Here is a 25,000-nt window from a genome sequence, read left to right as displayed (position 1 = left end):
AAATCACGTTAAGATTGAGAATAACAATAAAGGCGCCAAATTGAGGGTTATCTTGTTCTTATCGGAGTGATGCAGTGGATTATCAGTGGATTATGCAGTGGATTATCAGTGGATTATGCAGTGGTCTTGCTAGCGCATGGTAAATGTTTGAGATAAAGTTACAGTTTTTTATCTTATTTTTCATTTTGCACTAATACGTTGTCTGTCTGTGTCAACTGTATAGAGATTGTTTTGTTTGTCTAACACCCTATTTAGGCCACACACTGCTATTGATACCTGCTTCCACTAGGTGGCAGAAGCGAGAGACGCATTTTTCAGTGACTTCGCTTGCTCACCACCTTAATGTTTTCTTGCCCAGTATTGCTTTATAAAGCAGTATATGCTTTCCAAAACTTTCTTCTGAGGATATAGAACAATCTATTACCTTGTGATATTGGGTTTTAGCTTACTTTTTAAAACAGATGACAGACATTTTTAATTTGCACCGAAATAATGGTTTCAGATCCTTAGAGCACGCATGATTAAACGACTATTTTTTATCTCATGATATATATGAGAGTTGTCCCTGAATGTGGATCGTTAAAACTGATAATATCTCCATATATTTATGTGTCGTATTTCCACTATTTGATTACATTAGCTCCTCCCACCGTCAGCTGAGAGACGCACAAACTCTGAATAGCTAGACGGTCTGATGGAAACGCGAGCTGTATCCACTGAAACAGCGAACAACCGTTTTGTATTCGTTTTTTAGGCTGCTCACGTTTTATTTATATGTTGAGGCGCTAAGGAAGTGAGAAAATAGTGGCGTGGTTCACGGGGAGGAGTGAGCTTGACCCCCGTGTCAACTTTTTAAAGAGACTGTGGATGTTGGTTATGTCGCTGTAAGAACGGAGCAACATGCGCGCAGAAGGGACGCAAAAACTTGTGATTGCTATCTCTGCTGCCAACTCACTTTTTTAACGTCGTAAGAAGTATCGCGTTGGGAAGGGAAAGCAGAATATTTACGTTTCAAACACTGGTAAGGTTGCCAGGTTGACATTTGAGGGCAGGAAAAACTCGCAATACAGGTTGCGGCGTGTTTGTGAGTGTGTGCGCGTGTGTACGTTTCATTTCACGTTCACCCGAGGTGGGCTATCTTTTGATATCAAAACCAAATGAATGTAAAGAGTTAGGGATTGAATAAGTAACTAAGAGATCCAATAATGACGGACCCGAGAAGAAAGAAACTGTTCATCGCGATGGACGTGCTCTGTATTTTTGCAGGTAAGGAATCGACCTGAACCGTGTCGTGACATTGAGTGTGCTTTGATCTCCTCGTAACTTGTTGACAGATGGTTGTGACCTCATAGGGACAATGCCTCAGTTTCTCCAAACGACTGTGTCTTCACGTGGAATACATATCACTGCCTTGAAAGTCAGCATTAATGCAGATTTACCTCTTACTTTCATTTTTTGTTCCGCGGTCATGTATGCAGTCTTTACATGAACAAAAACGAACTGGAAAGAAACGTTGAAGGAAATGCAAGGAAAGTTTATTTTACGTCTCAAGAGTGATAGTTTTTGTGAGACATAGATGGAAAATGATTTTTTTTTCTTGTTTCTTACAAATCACTGTGGTTCTACTAAAATTATACGGGGAACTGTGTTTATAAAGTCAACCGCTCCAGTGCCAAAGGCCACTTTCCCTTGGGTTTTCCCATGTTTACAGATTTATTTGGAGGAGAATTCGGTTGACTTAAGGTTGTGTTCAGTCAAAGGAAAATGGAAAAAAAAAAATGTATTCTCATCCGTGTCGCGGACCCTTTTTCCTGCTGTTGCGAGTGACTTTGCTGGAATTTGCGCTGTTTCAGGAAGTTTTAATGTTTGTTTATGGAAATATGATATGAGGCAGTAACTGTCCCCACAGTGTTTGCTTTTCCCCAACCGCCTCAAAAAAAAAAAAAAAATGTTCCTTTGCACATTCTTGGCTGGCGTCTGTGATTTTCCTTATGGATATGCTGATGAGCGTATACCTCACGAGCGTACTGACTCGTGATTACACGTTATTTCAGTTATCAAAACAATAGTCTTAAGTCGTGGCTTTTGTATGTGTTGTTTTTGTTTATGACGCTGAGTGCACGATACGAAAAATCACAGTCACCAGCCAAGGACAATAAGATGGAAAAAACAAGTCATTAAACTGCCTTTGTCTGACGCTAGTCACTCCTTGATGACATCTTCAAAGAGGGTTTAAGATACGACTTCTAGATATATCCATTTACCCTTTGTAACTTCACAGAATTGTCTGCCATGGCCTTGTTTTCTCATTGGGTGAAATTATGGGGAGGGAGCAGCTAGTGTTTGTCACAACCTGGTCCCATGGTGCTTTTTCTATGTCCTCTGGGAACAGATATTCCTGTTCTCACAAAAGAACAGAAACATCTTGATTCAGCGTTCTGCTCTTTTCTGTTATTAGGACAGTCTAGAGATCTTTCTGGCAGAGTTGAATTCAAAGTTCTTCTTTAACTAACTCTTCTTTGGTATCCGATAATGGTTAATTTTTTTCATCTGATTTGTTTAAACTGTGACAAATCGAAATTACTTCCTGTCGTTCAAATACAAATTCTATGTCCTTTTGTCTAGTGTGCAGTTCTGGGTGCTGGGTCATTTTAAATGTATAAATCTAGTGCAGTCCTGCTGTCTGGGGTAAAAGCCATGTCTCTCCATTGGGAAGTTACCACACTTAACACTTCTGCAAAAGTGTCATTCACTTCTGTGTGACAAAGGCATTGTTTGGTTTGGCTGGATCTCATCTGTCACTGCCCATGAACAGTAATGTGGATCAGTAGACCTCCTATGTAATGGACAAACCGACATAGTGGCGTGAAACCTTCACAGCGTGCATTAGTAACTTGTGTTTCAGCCTTTTTCAAATACAGTCGCCGTTGTCAGATTTTGGGCCCCTGATTTCGTCCGATGGCTGTTTCTGATTGGTCAGTCTGACCTTTTTTCCATGTCACTGTCCGAATGTGATAGAGACAGTCTGCTTTGAACCCTTCCCTAATGGTCCAAATGGGCTGCAGCCAAAGGAGGAAATTTTATTCGAGGGAATGAAAATGAGGTGGAGATGCACTTTACGCTCGATGACAGTCCTTTTTTAGCGCAACACACACTCTCTCTCTCTCACTCGCACACACGCGCACACACACGCACGCACACACACACGCACACACACACACACACACACACACACACACCACACGCACACGCGCGCACACACACACACACACACCACACGCACACACACACACACACACACACACACCCACACGCACACCACACGCACACACACACACACACACACACACACACACACACACACACACACACACAAAGCTTAACGCAGGTGTGTATCCTAAAATGGTCAGACATTTAAAAAAGGAAAAAACATTTATGTTAAATCATGTGTGACTTTGTTTGTTTCTGTGTTTGTTCCGTTTCTTGTGAAGCACCATGTTGAGAGACGGACCATGCACCAACCCCCCCCCCCCCCCCCCCCACACACACACACATACACCCCTGCCCCCCCCCCCCTCCCTACTCACACCCCCAGCCTCCCTCGCCATTAAGGTAATACAGATTAAGATGTTTGTAATAGTTATTGTCTTTTGGATCATTATTTTTATATATTAACTTCACAGTACTTTTATGACCGTGTGACACATTTGATAGCAGCTTTATGGTGCTGAAGGGTACTTCTTTGGGGTGAGGACTTGTCTTTCGCCAGCACGACCGAGATCGTTACCAGTCCGTTAACATAACCTCAGCGGAAGCACGATGCATGTATTTCTTCAGCCTCACCTCTCCCAGAACGGCTTATCAACGCAGGGTGTATTCTGAAATGAGATTTATGATTATTGCTGTATAAATAAGGGTGGAACGAGGTCCTGTCCATCTGAAATCAGCAAAAGACTTTTGGCCTCTGGGGGGAAGGGAGGAGGGGGGAGGGGGGTGGGCAAACCGACTGTCTTTCCTTAGAAACTTCCCACACAGAGAAAAATTTCCTTCTAAAAGCCCAGGTGCACCGTGGTTCCATACAGTTTCTAAAATAAACAGCCCTTGTCTCGGGTTGCGTTGGCCTCAACAGAAAAGCGGAGCCCCGAGGTTATGCCGCTGCAGATTTATAGAAACACCCTGTGATTTCCAAATTTTCTCTCTGGGCGACGCGTTTAAGTCCTCCCCACCCACCCGAACTTCACTGTATTTCTTTTCCTTTGTGTGTGTAAACCTATCCTGGGCACAATCACATGGTGGGCGTGGACCTCGTGCGGGAGTTAAACTGGACTAAATTCTTACTAACCTACTTCTCACCATTCAGAACATGTAACCTACAATTCACATATTTTCCACCGAATTTCAAAACCGATCGAGCTCGCTCCCGGTAGCCATGTTGTAAACTAGGATTCCCCCAAATTTTCTCTTGGGTGGCTCATGTCTAGCTGCTTTTTGTCCACGAGGCTTGTAATTAGAGGAAGTTTTTTTTTTTTTTTTTGTCTGGGAACCAGGTGAGTGCGTTCCTCAGGGTATCGGAGACCGCAGTGTTTGGCTGATATGAGTATCAGAAAGACCTTTGTCCTCCTGGACTGCACTTAAAGGAAACCTAACATAAACGTTATCTTTGAGTTGGCATGACATCGCGTTCGGTCTCATAAGAAAGCAAAGCGGCCATTCCCTCGCTCCCTGTCAACACTCGGACTATGTCTGAGGTACTGATCAGAGGTTAAAAACAGAGTGAGGACTTTGTCAGCCCAGATAAATCACGCTGATTGGTTGTGTCTAGTTGGCCTTATGAGAAGTTCCCTCTACCCACCTCGACCCTGAAGTGAATTAGCGCCTGCATTTACTTGAACCATAATTTTTGACCCTTAAGTTGTCGCAGAACCGTATGAATAAATGAACTTGTAACGTTTATTAGCGGCTAATGTGCCACTGTAATAGGCATTATGTTTATGGCTCTGCGGCAGGTCTATTCAATTTATGGCCCAGGGGGTAAAATCCGGCCCAAGAGCGAGCTCTAGTGGCCCATAGGCAATAGCTGTCTAATTCACCTTATACAACGCTTAGTGCCGAGCGAGTGATTTGATTGGACTAAAAGCATTTCATAAGGGCTGATATGTAACGGATAATCTCTAACTAGGTTTGCGTTAAAGGATTTTTAACGCACAATGCTGAGGCGAAGAACCACCCGACGCTTTGTGTTATCCGGTTGCCTTCGCGGAATGCAAACCTAGGAGTGGATTATCCCGTTTGTACCATGGACACTTGACAAAAAAAAAAAAAAAAATATATATATATATATATATATATATATACACACACATACATACATACACATACACATACACACACACACACACACACACACACATATATAAAATAAGAGCATTCACTTATTTTGATTAAGGTTTCGGACATAAAGTTAGAGGATCATGAAGCGAAAGTGTACCGTTGCCATGACAGCACCTTTATTAAACCAGTCCCTCTCACGAGAAGCAAAGGTTCTGCTATGACCTCATCGTCACTTACGTTACAAAGTATTAAAATTCAATTTGTCCTTGATGTCAAATGGTCTCATGGTATGACTGTTATCGCCGATAGTTCACCTAGCTACGTATTGCGTTACCTTCAGAACAATGACAGCATTTTCTCATAGTTGAGTTATTCTGCAGGCAAATGAGTGGCAGACAGCCGCTGCTATGATGGACTGGATTAACTTTTGAGGCAGCGTATGAATTTAGAGCCGCGATTCAACTTGGCTTGAACTACTTGAACTGTGTATTAAATGTTTTTACCGCACAACCATGGTATAACAGAACTGGGACGGTTTACCACATATATCATTCTGCTTTACAGTGCCGTAAACATCTTGCCAGCTACACAAAGTCGATACCTGCCTGTCAGCAAGCTATGAGTTGTAGTCAAGCCAGTGGCTGCCAAAAAATGTCTGGCCCGTGAACAAGGCCTGGTTTTGAAATGCGGCCCATTTGAATTTGTAACTGAAGAGCCCTGCTCTAGGGCTCTGTGCTTGAGCATTGTGTATGTGATTTTGACACCATGGTAGTGGGGTTTGTTTGAGTTCTACTGTTATCTATCTATCTATCTATCTATCTATCTATCTATCTATCTATCTATCTATCTATCTATCTATCTATCTATCTGTTCATCCCCCTTCCTCACTCTCACTACTTTCTTTCTTTCTTTCTTTCTTTCTTTCTTTCTTTCCCACTTTCACTCTCTCTCTCTTTCCGTCTCTTGTTCAGCATCCCAGTGTTGCTCTCTGGGGATAGTAATGGCAGTGAGCAGTGTCACCAGTCTGAGAAATCTTCATGTCCTGGGTTCTCATCTGATTTCCACTGAAAACATTCTGTTTGTTCTTTAGAAATCTGTATATGGGAACTCGAGAGTTTTACAAGCAAACACAGGGAGAGATGACCTGACAGTCAAGGTCGAGGTCAAACTCAATACTGCTGTGCTGGGGTTGTCTTCCTGACTTGGTCATTTTGCGGCCATGCAGTTGCAGACCAAAAACAAACAAACAAGCCAAAAACAAAAACAAAATACTTTGAGGTCTAAGCTGAGATTGGCTAGACGTTAACAAATAATCTGTTCTAACCCAATGTACTAAATTCTTTGGAGGTCAAATTGACACAAAATGCACTTACTCCTAGATTTCAAACGACAGTACAATGTTTAGCAACAACCAGAAATACACTGAAATGAACGTGTTTCTTTCAGGCTATTTACGCAAAACAGTTGAGAAACAGTTGGGGAAACTTTGAGAAACTCTCAAAAGATAGTGAAAGAGCTTCTCTCATGACGCGCTAATTTTAGGGAGTTTACCGCACACAGCAAAGAGAAAGTCTACCGCGGGAGGTATGGCTGCAGTGAGTGCTGAAAAGAGAAAGAGAGAGTAATGGAGGGATTTGGTGAGAGAGAGAGAGAGAGAGAGAGAGAGAGAGCGCACAAAAAAAAAAACCAGAAGGAAAATGTTGGAGGGTGGGAGGGTGTTTCTGTAAGAAGCTGAATTCCAGATCCTCCCGTGGAGGTTGTACAGTCAGCAAATACCTTCCACATTACTCAGGCAGGAGGCCTGCTGATCCCAGACACACAAACACACACACACACACACACACACACACACACACGCTCCAAAAACCTGGAGACACACACTGCGGTCTTAGAAATCTCCCACAGAGTAATTTGGGGGGAAGATACAGTACATCTCTCCCACAAAACCTGGGGGGTCGAAAGGAGGGGAAGGATTGGGGGGGGGGGGGGGGGGATATCTTTCTTCACAAGCTCTGGCCAGTGTGTGAGCCAGCAGTACAGTAAAAATCAATGTTCATAGTAGCTTGGTGTGGTATATAAGACACAAGAGTGTATAGATTTGGATCAATTTGGTTTTCAGATACTTTCTCACACAAACACACACACACACACACACACACACACTGGACTGATTAGTGCCCGTTTTGTAGAGAAAAGGTTTAACTTGCTACGCTAAGCACTAGACAGCTAAAGAACAATGAGTCCTCGAACTCACGTGAAGGTCAACTAAAACTCCACAACAGAGCCATCTATAAACAGAGTTGGCTTTTCCCAACGGAAAACGCAGCCTGAATGATTCGTCTCTCCAGCTGTGAGGAGAGGGATTCGGCATTATCGCGGGGCCTACTCCTCCTGTAAATGCACTTGGAATAGAAGCCAGGCAGGGGACAAAGGATATCTGATTTTTGACTCCCCGGAGGGGAGGTGAGGATGGTTTTTTTGGCTCCGAAGGCAATGGTGAGAGTTCTGGCAAACCTTGCCCTGCGCTTCCCAAATCGCACGGCGACGTGCTAAAGAAAGCTTTACCCAACATTCCACCCCATAATATTTATAGTAATGTCAAAGTAAGGGAGGAGACGCGAAATGAAAGGGGGAAAAAAAGTGAATGAATGAAGGTAGAGAGAATCTGAATCAGACTGGGCAGGCCCAGAGTGAAGGACAGGGTTTAAAAACAAAACAAAACAAAAAAAAAAACCAGATGGGTTGGGACCCGAAGGGCAGAAATCGTAACGACTCCTCTTTCAAAGTGCTGCCGTGTGTGGGACTTTGATGGGACAGAATTTCAGCGTCGGGCTACAAATGTGCATCTCTGAGTGATTCTTTGTATAAAAGAAGAATAAACAAACAAACAAAAAAAGAAAGCGTGTACAGAATTCAATTGGACAAAAACAATGTTTAAATTCGCCCTCACGCAACCTTTCTGTGCTGTTTAACTGTTGTGTAGGCTATTTGTACTGCAGGCAAGCAAGGTGGGAGAGAAACACAGACTAATGGATTTTTTATGAAGGAGTCTGTTCCAGTGTGAGGTTCCCTCTTTTGAGGCAGGAAACTCCACTTCCTGTAACTTCAAATGGCACGAATCTGACTTCAAAAGAAAAACGTATTCAACCCCCGAAACGGTACATTTGAGACCAGACTTGGTTAGTCTGGCCTCTGCCAGGGCTGAAACTGTTACGTGAGAAGGGCGTGAACAGTCATTCCCTTAAAGCATGGCTCTCACTCTTTCTCTCTCTCTCTCTCTCTCTCTCTCTCGCTCACTCTCTCACCTCTGGCTTCCTGTGTTGTTTCAGTCATTCCTTCATCCCCTTTTCATAAAAGACGGCCTTAAAACATGGCTTATTTCTATTGTTCACGTGTGGTAGCATTACCATTTCTCAGTCCCTGAAAATAAACCGCGAGGACCGCTCGCTTAACTGTCGAGCCCAAACAGGCGCCATGAAAAAGCAAATCTATCTGCAGTCACACCTCATAAACATTCTACCTGTCAAACAATCGAATGCAAATGCATGAAAATGTTTAAAGAACAGTACAGCCAGATAGTCAAAGGATTTGACTGAGCGTTGGCGGCAAGTATAAAGAATTTGCATTTGTGTGGACAGGTCTACCCGTTATCAAGACCTGATGTAAAACCAAAAACTGTATAACAGGAAAAAAGTACTTTCCAAGTCCTGTTTATTTATTTGTTTGTTTGTTTGTTTACTTGCGTGCATGCTATATGATGCTAATAGTGTTATTTGTTTAGTTTGCAAAGTTTTTTTTTCTAAGCTGATTTCAGATTTACAGTCGATCCTGTAAAAAAAGAAAAGAAAAGAAAGAAAAATGACCTCGGTTCACCTGCGTTCTCCTGTGTTTTGGAATGGTCTGTGAGAGGCTGAGTTTGGAGAGAAAAACTTGGTGAATGTCCTTCCAGAAATGAAACTCTCGTATTCTTACCGACAGTGAATCACGTGGAAAAAATGTAGCAGAAATCACTTTAACACCTTCAGCCACCTCTGACTCTCATCCAATCATTGTCTCCTCCGATGCTTTTGTCCAATCAGGTGTCAATCTTTATAAGGGGAGAAAAAAAAACAGAAATAAAAACAGAGACATTTGCCTCTTGGGGGGCGTTCCAAGTACGTGCTTTAGTGACTAACCTGGATAAGTTAACTTAGAGTAAGTAGTAAACCTCCTAATAGAAGAGCCCTATGGCTTCATTCTCCTGGCAAAACAAAGCCATGGGGCTGTTTATTAGGCGGTTTACTGCTTCCTCTGAGTTAACTAATTCAGAGTTTCCACGAAACCCGCTTCCTGGAATACCCCCCCCCCCCCCTTCACCCCTTACTACGAAACGAGGTAACTGGCTTATCCAGGTAACTTCTGGTTAAGTTAACTCAGAGTAAGTTGTAAACCTCTTAGAGGAAGAGCCCTATGGCTTTGTTTTGCTTGGAGAATGAAGCCACAGGGCCACTCTACTAGGAGGTTTATTATTCTGAGTTAACCAGAAGTTACCTGGATAAGCTAGTTACCTCGCTTCGTAGTACAGGCCCCATGAATGAAAATTAACATACAAATCTCAACAGGATGTTAAAAGATGCGTCTGTTGTTGTCTAGCTGTGCAAAGAGAATGGCCTAGTTAAAACAGGGCATGGTCTCGTATTTTGTCTTTCCTCCTTCCCCCCCCTACCCACCCACCCACCCAAATCAGACTCTGTTTACACAGTGAGAAAACAATGACAAAGCTGCGTTTTGCCTGGAGCTGGGGTCTTTTTTGAATGGGTAACAGGTGGGATACATCTGTTCACGCTGACATCGTAGTAGACTGAGAGAAAGAGAGAGAGAGAGAGAGAGAGAGAGAGAGAGAGAGTGGAGCTTAAGAAGAGAAATGACCTGTTTTCCCCCCGGTGAAAGGTTTGGCTGGTTCGGATATAATAGATGTGCCCGCGTACCCTCCGTCTCCGAAGTGACAGCATCTTCCCTGTTAAAACCTGACATCTGTTGTTAGTTGAGTCCATACTGTTCTTAGCTTGTAAAGTCGCTCTTGATGTGTTTTTCCATGTAAGCACACAGCACGCGGTGTAATCATATGTTTTTGACGTTGGTTTAAACGCTTGATATATTACTTGTGGAACCAGCCCCGTCTGGCTTGATTTGTTGCAAGCCATGGTTGATTTGCTGCTGGCCTTAAAATACGGTTCGTCTTAAAGGTTTTAACAGCACGAAATAATTACAGCGGATTTTTTACGCATATTAAATCTTAAATCATATTACGAATTAATTTAATATCAATCGCCTATACAGTGTGGGCTAGTGAAACTCGAGTTTTCTTTATTTAGGACGTGTTGAAGATTATCATTCAAAACTGTTAAGGAGGAATCAGGAAATTATCGGTCCAAACTGGTGTCTTCATAACTAATGTCATTATTAAGCTTCTCGACGATCATGTTATCTCAGTGAACTATCTCAGTTTATCGAGCTATTCTCCTCGTGGGTATATACGACCGTTTATCTGTTCAGTATGCTTTGTTAGCTTGACAAACAAGGCCATTGCGGTATTATCCTAACTTTTGTTCTTTGTCAAGTCTGGTATTCCAACATCCCTATAATGAAGTTTCTGTGGACAGCTGACTTGCTGTTAGCTCTGTGATGTCTCCCTCTTTCTCTCTTTCTTTCTTTCTTTCTTTCTTTCTGTCATAAATTCCCCAATAACCATTCACTGTTTATTTCAGTTGTTTAAGATGATGTCAGGAAATGTCACAAGTCACGGAGTAATTTCCAGCAACATCACGACGCGCTTTGGATCTCAGGAAACCGTGCATGACATTCAGGGGGATTTCTCTCTGTTGTCATTTGAAGAGAGAGGGTTTTGTGTGTGGTGGCCGCACATAACACGCAAAGTTTCAATCGACAAAAAAAAAAAAAAAAAAGAAAGAAAGGAAGAAAGGGGGAAAAAAACCAAAAACTTCGAGCCGTATCCCATGAGCTATTGTTTCCACCCGTCCTGGCACAAAACACTCTTTAAGCTGCTGCCTTTGGGTTTCCTTTGTGCTTAGAAGTGTCTTTGTCCCTGCTCCGGTCATGATGGGAAGATTTACTGTGCTCTCTCTCTCTCTCTCTCTCTCTCTCTCTCTCTCTCTCTCTCCCTCTTTAGAAGTCTAAAATTACACCCGCAAAGTTTTAATTTACGTCTTTAACCCGTCCCGGATTGACAGACACAAAGATGAGAACTCGTCTTTGTCTGAACTCGCCTTAATAACCGTGTCGGTAGGTCTGGGTAATGAGTGTGTGTCTGAGTATGTAGCCCTTTGCTTCGTTTCCAGTAGGGGCATTTGCGCTCACGCTAATTCTGATTACAGGGGAAGTGAATAACACTATGCCTCTGATCACTCCAGTAGCATACAACCTGTGCCTTAAAAAAAAATTTACATAAACAAGACATCAGTCTGAATGGGAGCATAAGCGAATTTGTGTAAATGTAAATATTGTTCTGTAATAACTCAAAAGGGGAGAGGCTGTAACCCAGTGAGCAGTCAGGAAGTAAAGAAAACATGGGCAGAGTAACTAGTCTCAGACTTATGACTGGCACCGTCCTCTGTGTACTGAACCTACTGACTCATGTTTTTAATGGTTTTCATCAGTGCCCAGCACACACTCTGTGTGTGTGTGTGTGTGTGTGTGTGTTCGTTCATCTGGTCTGCCAGCAGGGTGTCCTGTTCATGGCACTGCCTCTGTCAGCCTGACTGGCTCTGGGCCCGATATGATGTCATTATTAGAGCATCTGCAGAGAGACACAGAGACAGAGACAGAGACACTCTTTACATGTTAAACATGCAGTAATATTGTGTATGATATTCTAATTTAATGCCTCTTTTTTTTCCCCCTCCGGCTCTGCAGTTAGCAAAACATCTCCCACCAAAGCTATGTAGCCTATTCAGGGTTTTTTTTTTTTTTTTTTTAAGTGTGTATTCAGTCTTTTGTTTGGGTGGGGAATTCTGACTTTCCCTTCCAAAGCTAACTGTCTCGAATCTCAAAACCCAGTAACGTGTGATGTTGACAACTATGTGATCGCTCACTCACTAACATGCATTGTGATTCCCTGGTGTGTATTGTGTCTTTGTGCCTTTGTGTGCGTGGGCATGCGTTTTGAATAGTACTCATGAATGACTGCATCCTTTTTTTTTTTTCCGTTTGTTTGCGACCCCTTCGTCATCAGCAGGAAGCCGGGATAATGAACACAGAATGTCTTCCTGGTTGTGTGGTCGCGGCATCTGATTAGACATGTGGGAAGGTTTTTTTTGTTTTTAATTTTCTTCTCTCTCTTTTTTTTTTCTTTTTAAATTTGGTTGATTCAGGATATTTCTGAGAGACTCTAGGCCATTTTCCACCCTGTGTGGGAGTCTGTAGCTGCTATGTCAAAGGCTGTCAGAGCTACTAACCACATCAGTCACTCCACTAAAGAGTTGAGGCAAAGATGTCTCACATGTGTGGATAGATGGTGTGTGTGTGTGTGAGTGTGTGTGTGTGCGCGTCTGGCATGTGGACGGATGGATGAAGTGTGTGTGTGTGTGTGTGTGTGTGTGGATGGATAGATGGATGGATGGATGGATGGATGGATGGATGAAGAGTGTGTGTGTGTGTGTGTGTGTGTGTGTGTGTGTGTGTGTGTGTGTGTGTGTGTGTGGATGGACAGATGGATGGATGAAGGGTGTGTGTGTGTGTGTGTGGATGGATAGATGGATGGATGGATGGATGGATGAAGAGTGTGTGTGTGTGTGTGTGTGTGTGTGTGTGGATGGATAGATGGATGGATGGATGGATGAAGGATGTGTGTGTGTGTGTGCGTGTGCGAGGATGAATGAATGGATGAGCATGTGTAGGGTCATTTCTTTCCTCTGCTGTGGTTGTAATGTCTCTTTGTGCCAGAGTTACTGTGTCAGCTAAGGCTTCAGTGTTGGGAGGTGACCAGAATAAAAGGAAGTTTTGTCATGGTACAAATTGTCATCACAATGTGACTCTTATGAAATTTGGATTTTCAGGCTGGAGTGGGGGGGGGGGGGGGGGGGGGGGGGGGGGGGGGGGGGGGGGGGGGGGGGGGGGGGGGGGGGGGGGGTATTCAGTGTAAAACTGTACTTGGATTTCAATCAGGAAATTGTCTTTGACTTTTATTGTGATTAATTTTTGAGGGCTGAAAAACAAGAGATTTTGTCTGTGATCAGCTAACAAATGCGGTTGTGGATTTGTCATCAGAATCACCTGGTTGCCACGCAACGCGGAGGTACAGCTCGTCCCGGCGATAATTACATTTTGAGCGTAAAAAATGAGTGTCATTATTTTATGTGTTCGATCTTTCGACCATCCAAGGGCTGTTCGGATGTCATTACTGTAGTCTTCATTATCCTCTGAGGGAAAAAAATAAAAAAATAAAACAAAGTTTTCATTTTCCTCTGAGCCGCTGCCCACACTGTGCGTAACCCGTAGCAACCTGAGGGTTCCACCAGCTTGCCATCTGAGTGTTTCCATTTTACAGCCTTCGTGTCTGTCGTTCTCTGCTTTTAATTTCATTTTCATCTGCCTTCATCCGCTTCCCTTTCACATTCGCACGAGGAACCGTTTTGGGGCGCTTTTGGCGAAACTGTGAATGCCCCCCTCCAACAGATACCCTTTTTGATTTAGGCCGCTCGAAACCGCGGAGGCTTCTTCCAAACCGCCGGCCCCTTAAGAAAAAGAGGCGTAAGCCGGGGTGAAATTCTTGCCTTCGTTAAATCTGTTGTTTTCTTTTCCGTCCTGCAGCCTCCTTGCCGTCCATTATCATGAACATCGTGTATCGACCGTATCAGAGGGGCATCTACTGCGAGGACGAGAGTATCAAATACCCCTACAAACCTGACACCATCACTCATGGCCTGCTCGCCGTCGTCACCATCTCCTGCACCACTATTATCGTGAGTAAACACCCCCCCCCCTCACCCCCCATGCCCCCATCCCCCCACCGTCTGACATCAGCTCAGAATCACATGGCGAGCATCAACAAATGCTCTTTCATTGGTCAGAGAGCTCAAGTTCAGTGCCCGTTCGGTTCAAGTCTGCGTCTTGAAGAGAAGTCGTGTTTGATCACTGTGAACACACACAATGCTTTTATTTTTGTAAGGAATTCATTTGTCAACTTTCGTAATGCACCATGGTCAGTTTGTCCCAGTTTAGTTCGGAGCTGTTTTCCCGACTCGAATGTTTAGTTTACCCCGTAGCCAAGGGTTCGTTACAAAATTCAACAGTGCGATAATTTACATATAAACTGTTCTAACAGTCAGTAAGGAAACTTTTTTTTTGTTTTCCTACATGTCTGCTCTCTCTCTCTCTCTCTCTCTCTCTCTCTCCCTCTCTCTCTCTCTCTCTCTCTCTCCCTCCCTCTCTCCCTCTCTCTCTCTCTCTCTCTCTCTCTCTCTCTCCTCTCTCTCTCTCTCTCCCTCCCTCTCTCCCTCTCTCTCTCTCTCTCTCCCTCTCTCTCTCTGTCGCTCTCTCTCTCTGTGTCAGATCTCCTGTGGTGAGGCCTACCTGGTGTACAGTAAGAAGATCCAATCGAACTCTGAGTTTAACCAGTATGTGGTGGCCCTCTACAAGGCGCTCGGCACTTTCGTGTTCGGTGGGGCGGTCAGCCAGTCGCTCACCGACATGGCCAAGTACACCATCGGACGGCCTCGCCCCAACTTCATGTCCGTCTGCGCCCCCAAAATATGCAAGGGTTACATGCTCCAGATCAACTGCACCGGAGTCCCGGCGAACGTGACCGAGTCCAGGTAGCGTGCTCAGTACAGCAGAGATAGAGTTTCTTTTTTTCTTTGTTTTCTTTCTTCTTTTTTTCTTAAAGGAAAGATTTTAATCTCTGTGTTCTCTCTCCTGCCCTTTGTTTTGTTTTTGTTTGTTTGGTTCCAGGTTGTCTTTCTACTCCGGGCACTCTTCCTTTGGGATGTACTGTATGCTGTTTTTAGCGGTGAGTGAGGAGGGGCGTGGCATGGGGGTGGTTGTTGCTGCGGGCTACGTTTTCATACCCTGCTGTGGCAGAGGGCCACGGGAGATAAAAGAGATATCTCTGAGAGCTGCTTCATATAGACAGAGAGGAAAGAGAGGATTTTAGAGGGAAAAAAATAAAAGAATTTTATCTAATCTTCTATGCTCAGAAAATTCTGATGAATGGCCTTGTAACTGCGGAAAAGAGAAAGAGAGAAAGAAAAAGAAAGAAAGAAAGAAAGAAAGAAAGAAAGAAAGAAAGAAAGAAAGAAATGACTTTTATTCATTAATGGACAATGTTATTACTTCTCTTAATCTTTCGTTCACTCTGAAAAATTAAACTTTAGATTTACTCACGTTAATCCATGACAGAGGGATTCAGTGTAATTAAAATGAGTATGTCTGAGATGGATTTGCATAATCTCTGTTAGAATAGTCCATATGAAATCAACACCTTTATTTTAATCTGACCATGACACAAAAGAGTGTTCTGTACCCATCGGATGAACGCTCTCTTTTTACCCAATGACAGCATTAGATTAACACAGACCATGTGACTCAGGCAAGTAAGGTGACGGTCCAGTTTAAATGTCAGTGTCTAATAAAAAAAAAATAAAATTTAAAAAAAATCCGTGTTTTGCTGGGAAAAGGGGTCTTTCCACACATCTGTCCAAAGTCTCTCACTGTTCTCTTCGTGTGAGGAACTGAGTCTCAACGTTTCAAAGCTTTTGTCCTGCCAAGCAAAGCAATCACTCATTCTCTCAGTTTACCATGTCTGTGTGGCCCAACACCCCATAGACACCACTAAAAACGTGTGTGTGTGTGTGTGCGTGCGCGTAAAAGAGGTGTCAGAGTACACTCATGTACTAGTGAAGTTCCAAAGCAGGGGGTCAGACCAGGCTATTCTGGCTGTGAACGCACTCTTAAAAAAAAGGGTCATTTCAGTTCATAAAAGAGGCTGTTTTTGTCACGTTCAGACCTCTTTTCAACTTCCACCTTTGGGTGTATGGTTTTAAAGTCTTACAAGTCTTACAAGGGCCAACGTTTTTCACATTTAAAACACATGAACTGTTTTTTTTTTGTTTTCTTGAGGGGTTTTTGTTTGTGTAAGTGTTTGTTTCCAAAAAAAAAAAAAAACCCGTATTCTCGGCCGGCTATGCCTACTGGGTAGAACGGTTCATAGCCCAGCCAGCCTTACACGGGATTGTCTCTTGTCGTAAAACCACATGTGTGGTGATGTTTGTGTTGCTGGCATGTTCTCTCTTGTCAGAGGTATAGAAATGCAACAGACAGATAGCAGAATAGCAGACAGTACAAAGAACCAACTCTCTCTCTCTCTCTCTCTCTCTCTCTCTCCCTCTCTCCCTTTTTTCCCGACATCAGCTCTACGTCCAGGCGCGACTGGCGGCCAAATGGGCGAGACTGCTTCGTCCCACCATCCAGTTCTTCCTGGTGGCGTTCGCCGTCTACGTGGGCTACACCCGAGTGTCCGATTACAAGCACCACTGGAGTGACGTGTTGGCTGGACTTTTACAGGGGGCCCTGGTGGCCGTTCTCACCGTGAGTGCCGTGGTTTCCCACACACACACACACACACACACACACACACACCTTACGCCGCCGTTCAAACGGTGTTGCAGGAAAGGGTTTTTTTTTTGTTTTTTTTTTTAAATGTTGAAAGCGGCGTGAGTGAGAGTCGCGTCAGGAAAGCGAAGAGAAGAGGGCTTCGGGTTTCTGACTGCTGTAGGCAATTAAAAGCCTTGTCCTTGGAACAGTGTTTTATGGGTTTTTTAGTTCTGGTGAGGTCTGCTAGACTGGTTCTACTTTGTCGCTCCTCTTACACTGCCGGATCTAAGGCGTTTCACCAGATGTCTGTGTGTGTGTGTGTGTGCGTGTGTTTGACTGTGTGTGTGTTTGACTGTGTGTGTTATAGCCATTTGTGTGTTTTAGAGCTTTGATCCAGACGTTGTCGATGATGGCTGTTTTATGGGATATTGACTTTCGCTGACTGGTCTATTTTTTGGGGGGGGGGTTCTTTTCACCCCAGGTGCGCTACGTGTCTGATTTTTTCAAGCTACGTCCTGCCCGCTGCTCGAGCCCGGTGACGGTGGAGAGCGAAGTCTTGGAGAGAAAGCAAAGCCTTCCTGACGGAGAGGCGGAACACAACAATCATTACAGTTATGCTGGGTCTGTGTGATGCACCCAGTCCGCCAACCACTCGCACACTACGACTCCCACAAACCACTGGACTGACCAGGGGCGGGGCTTCACTCTCAAGTGGGTGTGGTTTACCAGCCTTCCTGCCTTCCTCGACAGAATTGACCATCTCTCTTCTCTCTTCCCTGAGTGAGAAAGAGGGATTTTATGTTTTGTTTTTGTTTTTTTTGTTGCAACATCATTGCTGACGTGTTCTTATAATTTCTTGTTTTGTGTGTTCCGAATAAGTTGTATCCAGTTGAAGAAACCAGTATGTGTCAAAAAGTAATGTGAATTTAAGGAGGTAATTGGATTTCAAATACAACATATGACATTTTCAGCTCAAATTCAATATTTCTTGATGATGATTAGGTTGTAATTAAGCAGCTGAGTAACTAGTTTATGTAATTCTATGCGCAAACCCCCATATTCTCTTTCTATAGCATCATTTTATTTTTTTAAAGACTTTCGAAAGAATTTTCCACCCCTCTGATCATTCCTTTGCCTTACGTTGTTTTTTTTGAACTGTTGTTGGACCTAAATTTCCCTGCGTTGGTGAAGACTTGTGCAGCTGGTTTGAATATTACAGATGCGTCAAAGCCGCGGAGCCAGTCAGATTGGTGTCCTGGCTGTTTTTTGTACTAATGCACCTTAGTGATATGACAAAGGGAGTTTAAGCGTCTTTGTCGTGAAAGTCTCTGAAGGAAACGTGAATGTCCACATCCGTTTTGAGCTGGACTGCAAACAGAGAGAGACGTTTAAAATGGACAGTAAAGGGGTTCATTTTCCAAGCCGGGAGTAAGAGAGATAAATACCACTAGACGCAATCATTTAGAGTCAGTCTGTTGGACACATGTGTAAAATTAGATTTTTTTTTATATATAAATTAGTCTTTTTTTTTGGTTTTGGTTTTGGTTTTTGAAGCTTCCTTATTTGGAAAAAAAGAAAGAAAGAAAGAAAGAAAGAAAAGCATTGCCTTCATCTTTTTTAAGCTAAATGACACAGAGCTTTCTGCAGGAGGCGCGTTAATCAGCCGTAGGGTGCGACCTGTTCCGTGATGCGCGGAACAAAATCCTTAGCGATAACTTTTAACAAGCTCTAGGTTCCTGTCGGAGCCTTTTAAACACACGCGCTGTTTAGGTACTGAGCGTTTACAATCACGTTTTTTTGGCTGTGCAAGCCACAGATACTGTAAAATACTTTATAATTAATGTATGTATTTATGCATGAATGCACATTTGCTTTGATTCACATGTAAGCGTTGCTTAAATGCGTATGCGTCCTACAAGAGACATTGGTGTCCCATAGTGAACTGGCTTAAAAACTCTATAAATTAAGCAGAATATTTGCCTTTTACCTTTTGGCCTTTTTAAAAGTGTATCTTTTCATTCGCAATGACAACAGCTACTTGTCTGCTCCTCTAAACCGTCTGCGTCAGTTTCCTAAAATGATTAGACGTGACCCTCAAGGCAGGTGACAGCTTGTGAGTGGGACCTCTCACTAGAAACACAACTCATCTGGAACCATGTAGAACCTTTTAGTTCCTTGGAACCGTGCAGTTCCTTTTTGGAAATCTACAAAATTCCTTTTGGAGCTCCTTATGGAGTTTTTACAGAACTCTTTTGGATCAGTAAAGAACTCTTTTGGAACGTCACACAGAACCCTTTTTGGAACCTTGCAGTTCTTTTCCTGGAACAGCCAACAGGAGAAGCCAATGGAGCAGCTAAAGTTGAGAGTTTACAAAGTCGGTCTCTAGACTGAGATGGACTCATGGATGGACATTATGCGTTCCCTCTCTGCTGTCTTGTGGAGCATTTTAAAAGTTTTTTTTCTGTAGCATGATTTTTTTCCTATTCTTTTATCAATAAATTTAACTTCTTTTTTTTTTTTCCTTCTATTTCTTTCTTTTTTTTTTTTTTTTTGGACGTGAAATTAGGCTGTGCCTAAACGATGGTCTTTCACAGAATATTCCGGTACAGTTTCTAAATGCACATACGATGAAGTCTTTTATGTATTTGAAAACCTACAATAAAGAGACGATATTCACAGTGTGTGTACTGGGTGTGTCGGTGATTTGAGACGCTGGGATCTCAGCGTGAACTTTGTACATAGGCTTACATAAATATTTGAAATGAAAGAAAAACCATTTGTCTAGGTACTTTTTAGTGTCTTGAACCCTGTGATGCTGTGACTGAATGTTGGTACCAACAGTGACACTAAACACTCACCATACTCAATAATCCACACCACCACTGCGTTACACGCTACTCTCTCACTCATGGAAAAAACAAAACAAAACATTTCTATGCATTTACAATGTAGTCTCTTGGTCTTCGGGCATGAAAAACCGAGAGTTCACTCCACTAACGTATGTAGTTATCATTCTGTCAAGTTCTTGTCATTAGTGCAGCGTTTCAAACGACAATCCATCAAGAAAATCATTTGTTTAATTTAAAATCTTAAACTGGCACATGGACCTGTTTTTTTTTTTTTTTTTTTTTATTAGTCCAGGGGAAAACCACAGTGTTTGTTCTTAACGCGGGGAAATTACCGGAGTGTTAATGTATCAGTTTAATCTCCACTGACACACGAGGACCATATATCAACCCGCCTACGTTCGGAATGACAAGATGACCTCATACGGTGATGTTTCTTGACAAGCCACGCCCCCTTCGATCAAAAAGCTGGGATGACTGAATGTCATGTACGTGAATGTACACTCATACTGCTTACTGGGTTTTTAATGGTTTTAAATGGGAGATCCATTTAAATGTCCGGCTCTGGCCTATGCCACAAGTACTACACAACCTGAGAGAGATAGAGAGAGAGAAAGAGAGAGAGAGAGAAAGAGAGAGAGAGAGAGAGAGAGAAAGAGAGAGAGAGAGAGAGAAAGAGACCCTGTGCTCAATCACAAACTCTTAACAAGGATCAGTCACAAACAAGTGCTAAAGAACAAGAGATTCAGTGTGATGTGTTAAGTCCATGTTTTCTGCTGAACAGAAATACATAATACAGTCCCTACCCCAGCCTCTGACCACAATCCATCACTAACCCCCCCCCCCCCCCCCCCCCCCCACATTGTTCCTTTTTTTCTACAAACTTCCCACTCCGTCGTTGTAAGTATTTTAAAATGTTGTTTATGAAACAGGGCTCGGACTCTTGCAACGCGAGCATTTTTCGTGTGTATTTCGAAATTTTTGTGAATGGTTTGTTGCTGGTTTCCCACGGAGAAAGTGGTTACTGAAAAAACCTCAACAGTTGCAGTAATAAAACATAACCAAATGAGATCAGTGTGGAGATTTTTTTTTTCTCTCAAGCTGGCGAACTAGAATGTAATTCCGGCTTGGGTTCAAAATTTCCCAAGCTAGAACGGCTGAGTAAAATGCTGGTTTTCGTGCTGGACCACAAACTGGTATCGGACTCTTGTATATTCTGTTTCTTTTTTTAAGTTTCGTTTGACCAGATCTCTGTTTATATCTGAGCATGGTTTCCGTGTTTATGTGAGAGAAAGCCTTGAGAAAAACAGTTCATTGAGAGAACAGACTGTCAACACATAAGCCCAAACTCTTAACATCAGTATCGTTAGCTGTGTTGAAGGGGGATTTCTGGCTTCGGTTTAAGCAGGTCTGGGTTTAATTGACCAGGCCCAGCCAGACCCTTCCTTCACACTTCACACTCATTACAATTTGCCCTCCCGGCTGAAACCCACTTCCTTGTGGGAGATGGGGTTGGTTAGGGCATGATCAGGGATTAGACCCCCCACCCCCACCCCCCAACACGCACACACATTAAATTCACTAGCACTGAATATTTGGACTGATTAAACAAAGATAGGTTGCCGTTCGAATCAGGTTCAGAATGTGATGGGTCGTTATAAGAATAGGGATGTGGTCTTGAAGACTTTCTGTTTTAAAATAGCATTCATTGTTCGCGTGACAATAAAGCCGGCATCCAACAGAATCATGCCGCGTTCCAATTCGAATCCTCTACACGCTGTTTTTAGCTTGGCGTCTTATTCTGCAATTACGATTTCACCACAAAATGAGTGGGCACACTTTGTTTTCCATTTTTCAGCGCGCACTGCGAACTGTCCCTCGAGCCAGTAAGGTCAAACAACAAAAGCTTCTTCACAGCCGTGAGCGAGCCCAATGCCTACCTGGAGCTCTCACTGTTCACTGAACGTTTGTGAACGTTCCCGTTCCCGTCTCGTTCATATGTTTTTCTTTAAAGAGAAATCTATCCAATAACGTGACATTCCAAGATACATCTGAATCTTCTTTTCTCGATCTCCATGGTTATTTTGTATGCGTTGTTTCTGTGGTGCAAAGCCACGTTTGAGGTTAAGCTGCTTATCTGTGATTGTTTAAGGACTGAATGCATTTTACTCAATCGCTTAGATGAATAATTTTAAGTAGAGATAGTTTCCATGAATTCATCCAAGGTGTGCGTGTCTGTGCACGCGCGCGCGGTCTCTCGCCAAGAGCCATCTAACTCATTTCAATTTTAAATTTAGACGCTTGAATGGGAGGGGCTCGCACTGTTTGTTGAGAGTGGGTGTCAGTTCTCTAAATAACGCTTGTGGCGAAGCGTGTCATCTTCACGGTAATGACACGTTTCTGTTTCCTTTTGGGGAGCGGAGCTTACACCCTGTCATCCTACGCGAGCATCCACAGTGCCCGAGTCTCTGAATGTTGATTACCGCTGTAATTATCACACAGAATAAAAGGAGACGGTTACGTAAGAAACAACACCCTATAGAATAAGCATTTGTGTCGAATAGTTCACAACTACAATTCTACATGAATTAAAATTCCATCAATGTAAAATAATCGCTGTAAAAAATACTTTTAATGTCTGGCAAAACCATAAATTACCGGTGAATTACCGTAAATTCCCTGATGTAATGACATTCCGTAACTTGTTAACAGCATTGACCTTGTAAAAAGTCACGTGATGTAAACGGACGGCAACCCTACTGCCAATAAACCGCTGTAGTTTTTTTTTTTTTTTTTTTTTTTTTTTTTTTTACAGTATTCAGGCATGGATTCAACTTCTGTTTTGAAAACTTGGAAATCTGTTCGTGGTAATTTCCTCATTTCAGTTTGTCCCCGTGACAGTGCACAGACCGTCACGGGCACAAATTAATGATTTGCGCGCAGCACGTCCTCGTATAACCCAGTTCCCAACAGTTTGTTATCTTGCATACTGTAATACATAATTAACTCCCTCTGATCCTAGGGAAGGCACGAGTGTCCAGTACTAAAAACGTCGTCTATAGCAAGAATTACTGTTTTCAGAGAGTCAGTGTTGCTATTTTTAAAAAGACACCCTGTGTTAGGGTAACTGGATAAAAAACGCAGCTGGTAGGTGTGAGGTGAGTATAAAAATACAACACTGCCAAAAAAATTCTGGGCTCTGGTTCATGAACCAGAGCCGAGGCCTGACGCGAAGGTGGCGCACAGACTGAACGGGTGTGTGAATCTGTTGTCCAAATGTGTTTACATTCAGGAGTAGCCTCACGCGGAGGCCCGGCCCGGACAATGGCGCACTTCTCTCAGCTCGCGGAGGTAGAGATGTCTGGCATAGAGCCATAGCTGCCACTGCCCATGTCGAGGGATTTATATCTGTATTTATACGCGTTAACTGGTACTGTCACTCTCCTTTGGCTCCACGCGTTATTATGGCTCAGCGGGAAGGGTGCTGCCTCTCCCGTCTGTAAAAATCTACCCAAACTGTGAATGGCTTTACGGTCAGAGAGAGAGAGAGTGTGTGACTGTCTCCTACATGGAGAGGTAGACAAACATTTAACACCCATGTAGTAGAACGAAAAGAACGGGCCACGTGACGACAGACTGGGTCATTCTAACAGTGAGACAGCGAGGCAAGGGGGGGGGGGGGGGGGGGGCAGTCAGTATTTTTTTTTTCGTTTGTTGGCACTGAAAAGTATTAATGGGAACTTCGTGCACATGTGTTTATTTACAGTGATGAATGTAAACGTGCCCGCTCTTATTAAAATGTCTCTTCTTCACCTGATGCGAATCGTAACGATCGATTACAACACATCCACATGCATTACAGTAGCTAAATTCATCTGCTTATGGATATGTCGTAATGCACGACCTCACCCATTACCAAAAAAAAGGCATCTTTTTACTTTTTTACGCTTCCTCTGATTATAAAGTACTGTAATTAATAGCTGGAACAATCAGGACTTCATGCATGTTTCATCAAGCTTTTGTTTCATCTTTAAAAAAAAAAAAAAATCAAACTAGTGATGGACACAGTACAAAGAAATGCCACAAAAGCTGAGATTCTGTCATTTCGTGCCCACAGATGAAGCAGTGTAGAGTAAAGAGCCCGCCGAGCGGTCCACTGTATGCCTGAGTGTGAGTCAGTACAGTGTGAGGGGCCAGTGTTGGGGAGCCTGGGACTCAGGCTGCAGGAGCAGCAGGCCTGGAAAATACAGGCCCTTTTCCACTGCCCCATACACACACACACACACACACACACACACACACACACGCACATGCACACACACACGTGCACACGCACGCACGCACACACATGCACACACGTGCACACACACACGCACACACATGCACACACGTGCACACACACGCACACATACAGACACGCACACACACATATACACACACACACACACGCACACGCACACACATACACACACACACACGCACACACACACACGCACACACGCACACATACAGACACGCACACACACGCACACACAGACAGACGTATGCGTGTGTGCACACACACACGCACACGGCAGGGATGGAACAGAGGTAACAGAAAAACTGAGGCCTCCTTGCCTCAAACTGCATCAGCTGTAACAGGAAAGTGGGCCACTGAGATAAGAAAAGAGAAATTTAGAAACATGGGGAAACAAAGGGGAGAAAGGAATATTGGTTCAGCTGTACACGTTTAGGGAAACAAAATATACATAAAACTGTCTAAGTGTTTGCAGTAAACGTAGAGGAATGACTCCAAAGGCATACTTCAGTTCAGTTTGTCCACTGAGTCGAACGGCGTTTCCCCAGCGCGAGTTCTTCCGTTACATTCAGGATCATGATTAAACTGCACTTTCTCTGTACAGAAACATTGGTCACATAGCTGATTTAGAATAAACCGATACGCAGTAGTCTCCAAGTAATGCTGATTAGCGCCTGTTTCGCCTGAGCGACAGCGCCTATCCGTTTGTTTAAGGGAACAAAGTAATTACAGGATATTTGTTTGGTAAGCCACAATTACTTAACACTTTGAATTACATCACAGCTCGTGTTTGCTCTGTGCACGCACTGTGAAGCCTTAAACCTTCGTCACCGAACAAGTAAGAATAGCTCATCACCGGATTATGACTAATAAGAAACACAGAACCGATTCAGTTCCCTTCACGAGACTGTTTTCCACGAGACCACCCAGTGTGACG

At 43.3% G+C, this 25,000-nt stretch overlaps 1 protein-coding gene across 1 annotated transcript; it reads left to right on the top strand.

Moving 5' to 3' along the window:
• The first annotated feature begins 709 nt into the window (after positions 1–709).
• On the top strand, positions 710–17,677 carry plpp2b (phospholipid phosphatase 2b). Its single transcript, XM_030783962.1, has 6 exons — positions 710–1,266; positions 14,140–14,291; positions 14,881–15,143; positions 15,280–15,337; positions 16,738–16,914; positions 17,402–17,677. The coding sequence occupies exons 1-6, from the start codon at positions 1,206–1,208 to the stop codon at positions 17,549–17,551; spliced, it is 861 nt and encodes a 286-aa protein (XP_030639822.1). The 5' UTR covers positions 710–1,205; the 3' UTR covers positions 17,552–17,677.
• Positions 17,678–25,000: the final 7,323 nt, after the last annotated feature.

This window comes from Chanos chanos, chromosome 9 (assembly GCF_902362185.1).
Source record: "Chanos chanos chromosome 9, fChaCha1.1, whole genome shotgun sequence".
Classification (NCBI taxonomy): Eukaryota; Metazoa; Chordata; class Actinopteri; order Gonorynchiformes; family Chanidae; genus Chanos; species Chanos chanos.
This window is presented reverse-complemented; position numbering and strand designations above follow the sequence as displayed.

Excerpts from the sequence above, each read along its gene's own strand:
- plpp2b (XM_030783962.1), top strand. The coding sequence starts at position 1,206 with ATGACGGACCCGAGAAGAAAGAAACTGTTCATCGCGATGGACGTGCTC. Across the intron at positions 14,292-14,880 it reads TCTCCTGCACCACTATTATC|ATCTCCTGTGGTGAGGCCTA; the intron begins GTGAGTAAACAC and ends TCTCTGTGTCAG. Across the intron at positions 15,144-15,279 it reads GCGAACGTGACCGAGTCCAG|GTTGTCTTTCTACTCCGGGC; the intron begins GTAGCGTGCTCA and ends GTTTGGTTCCAG.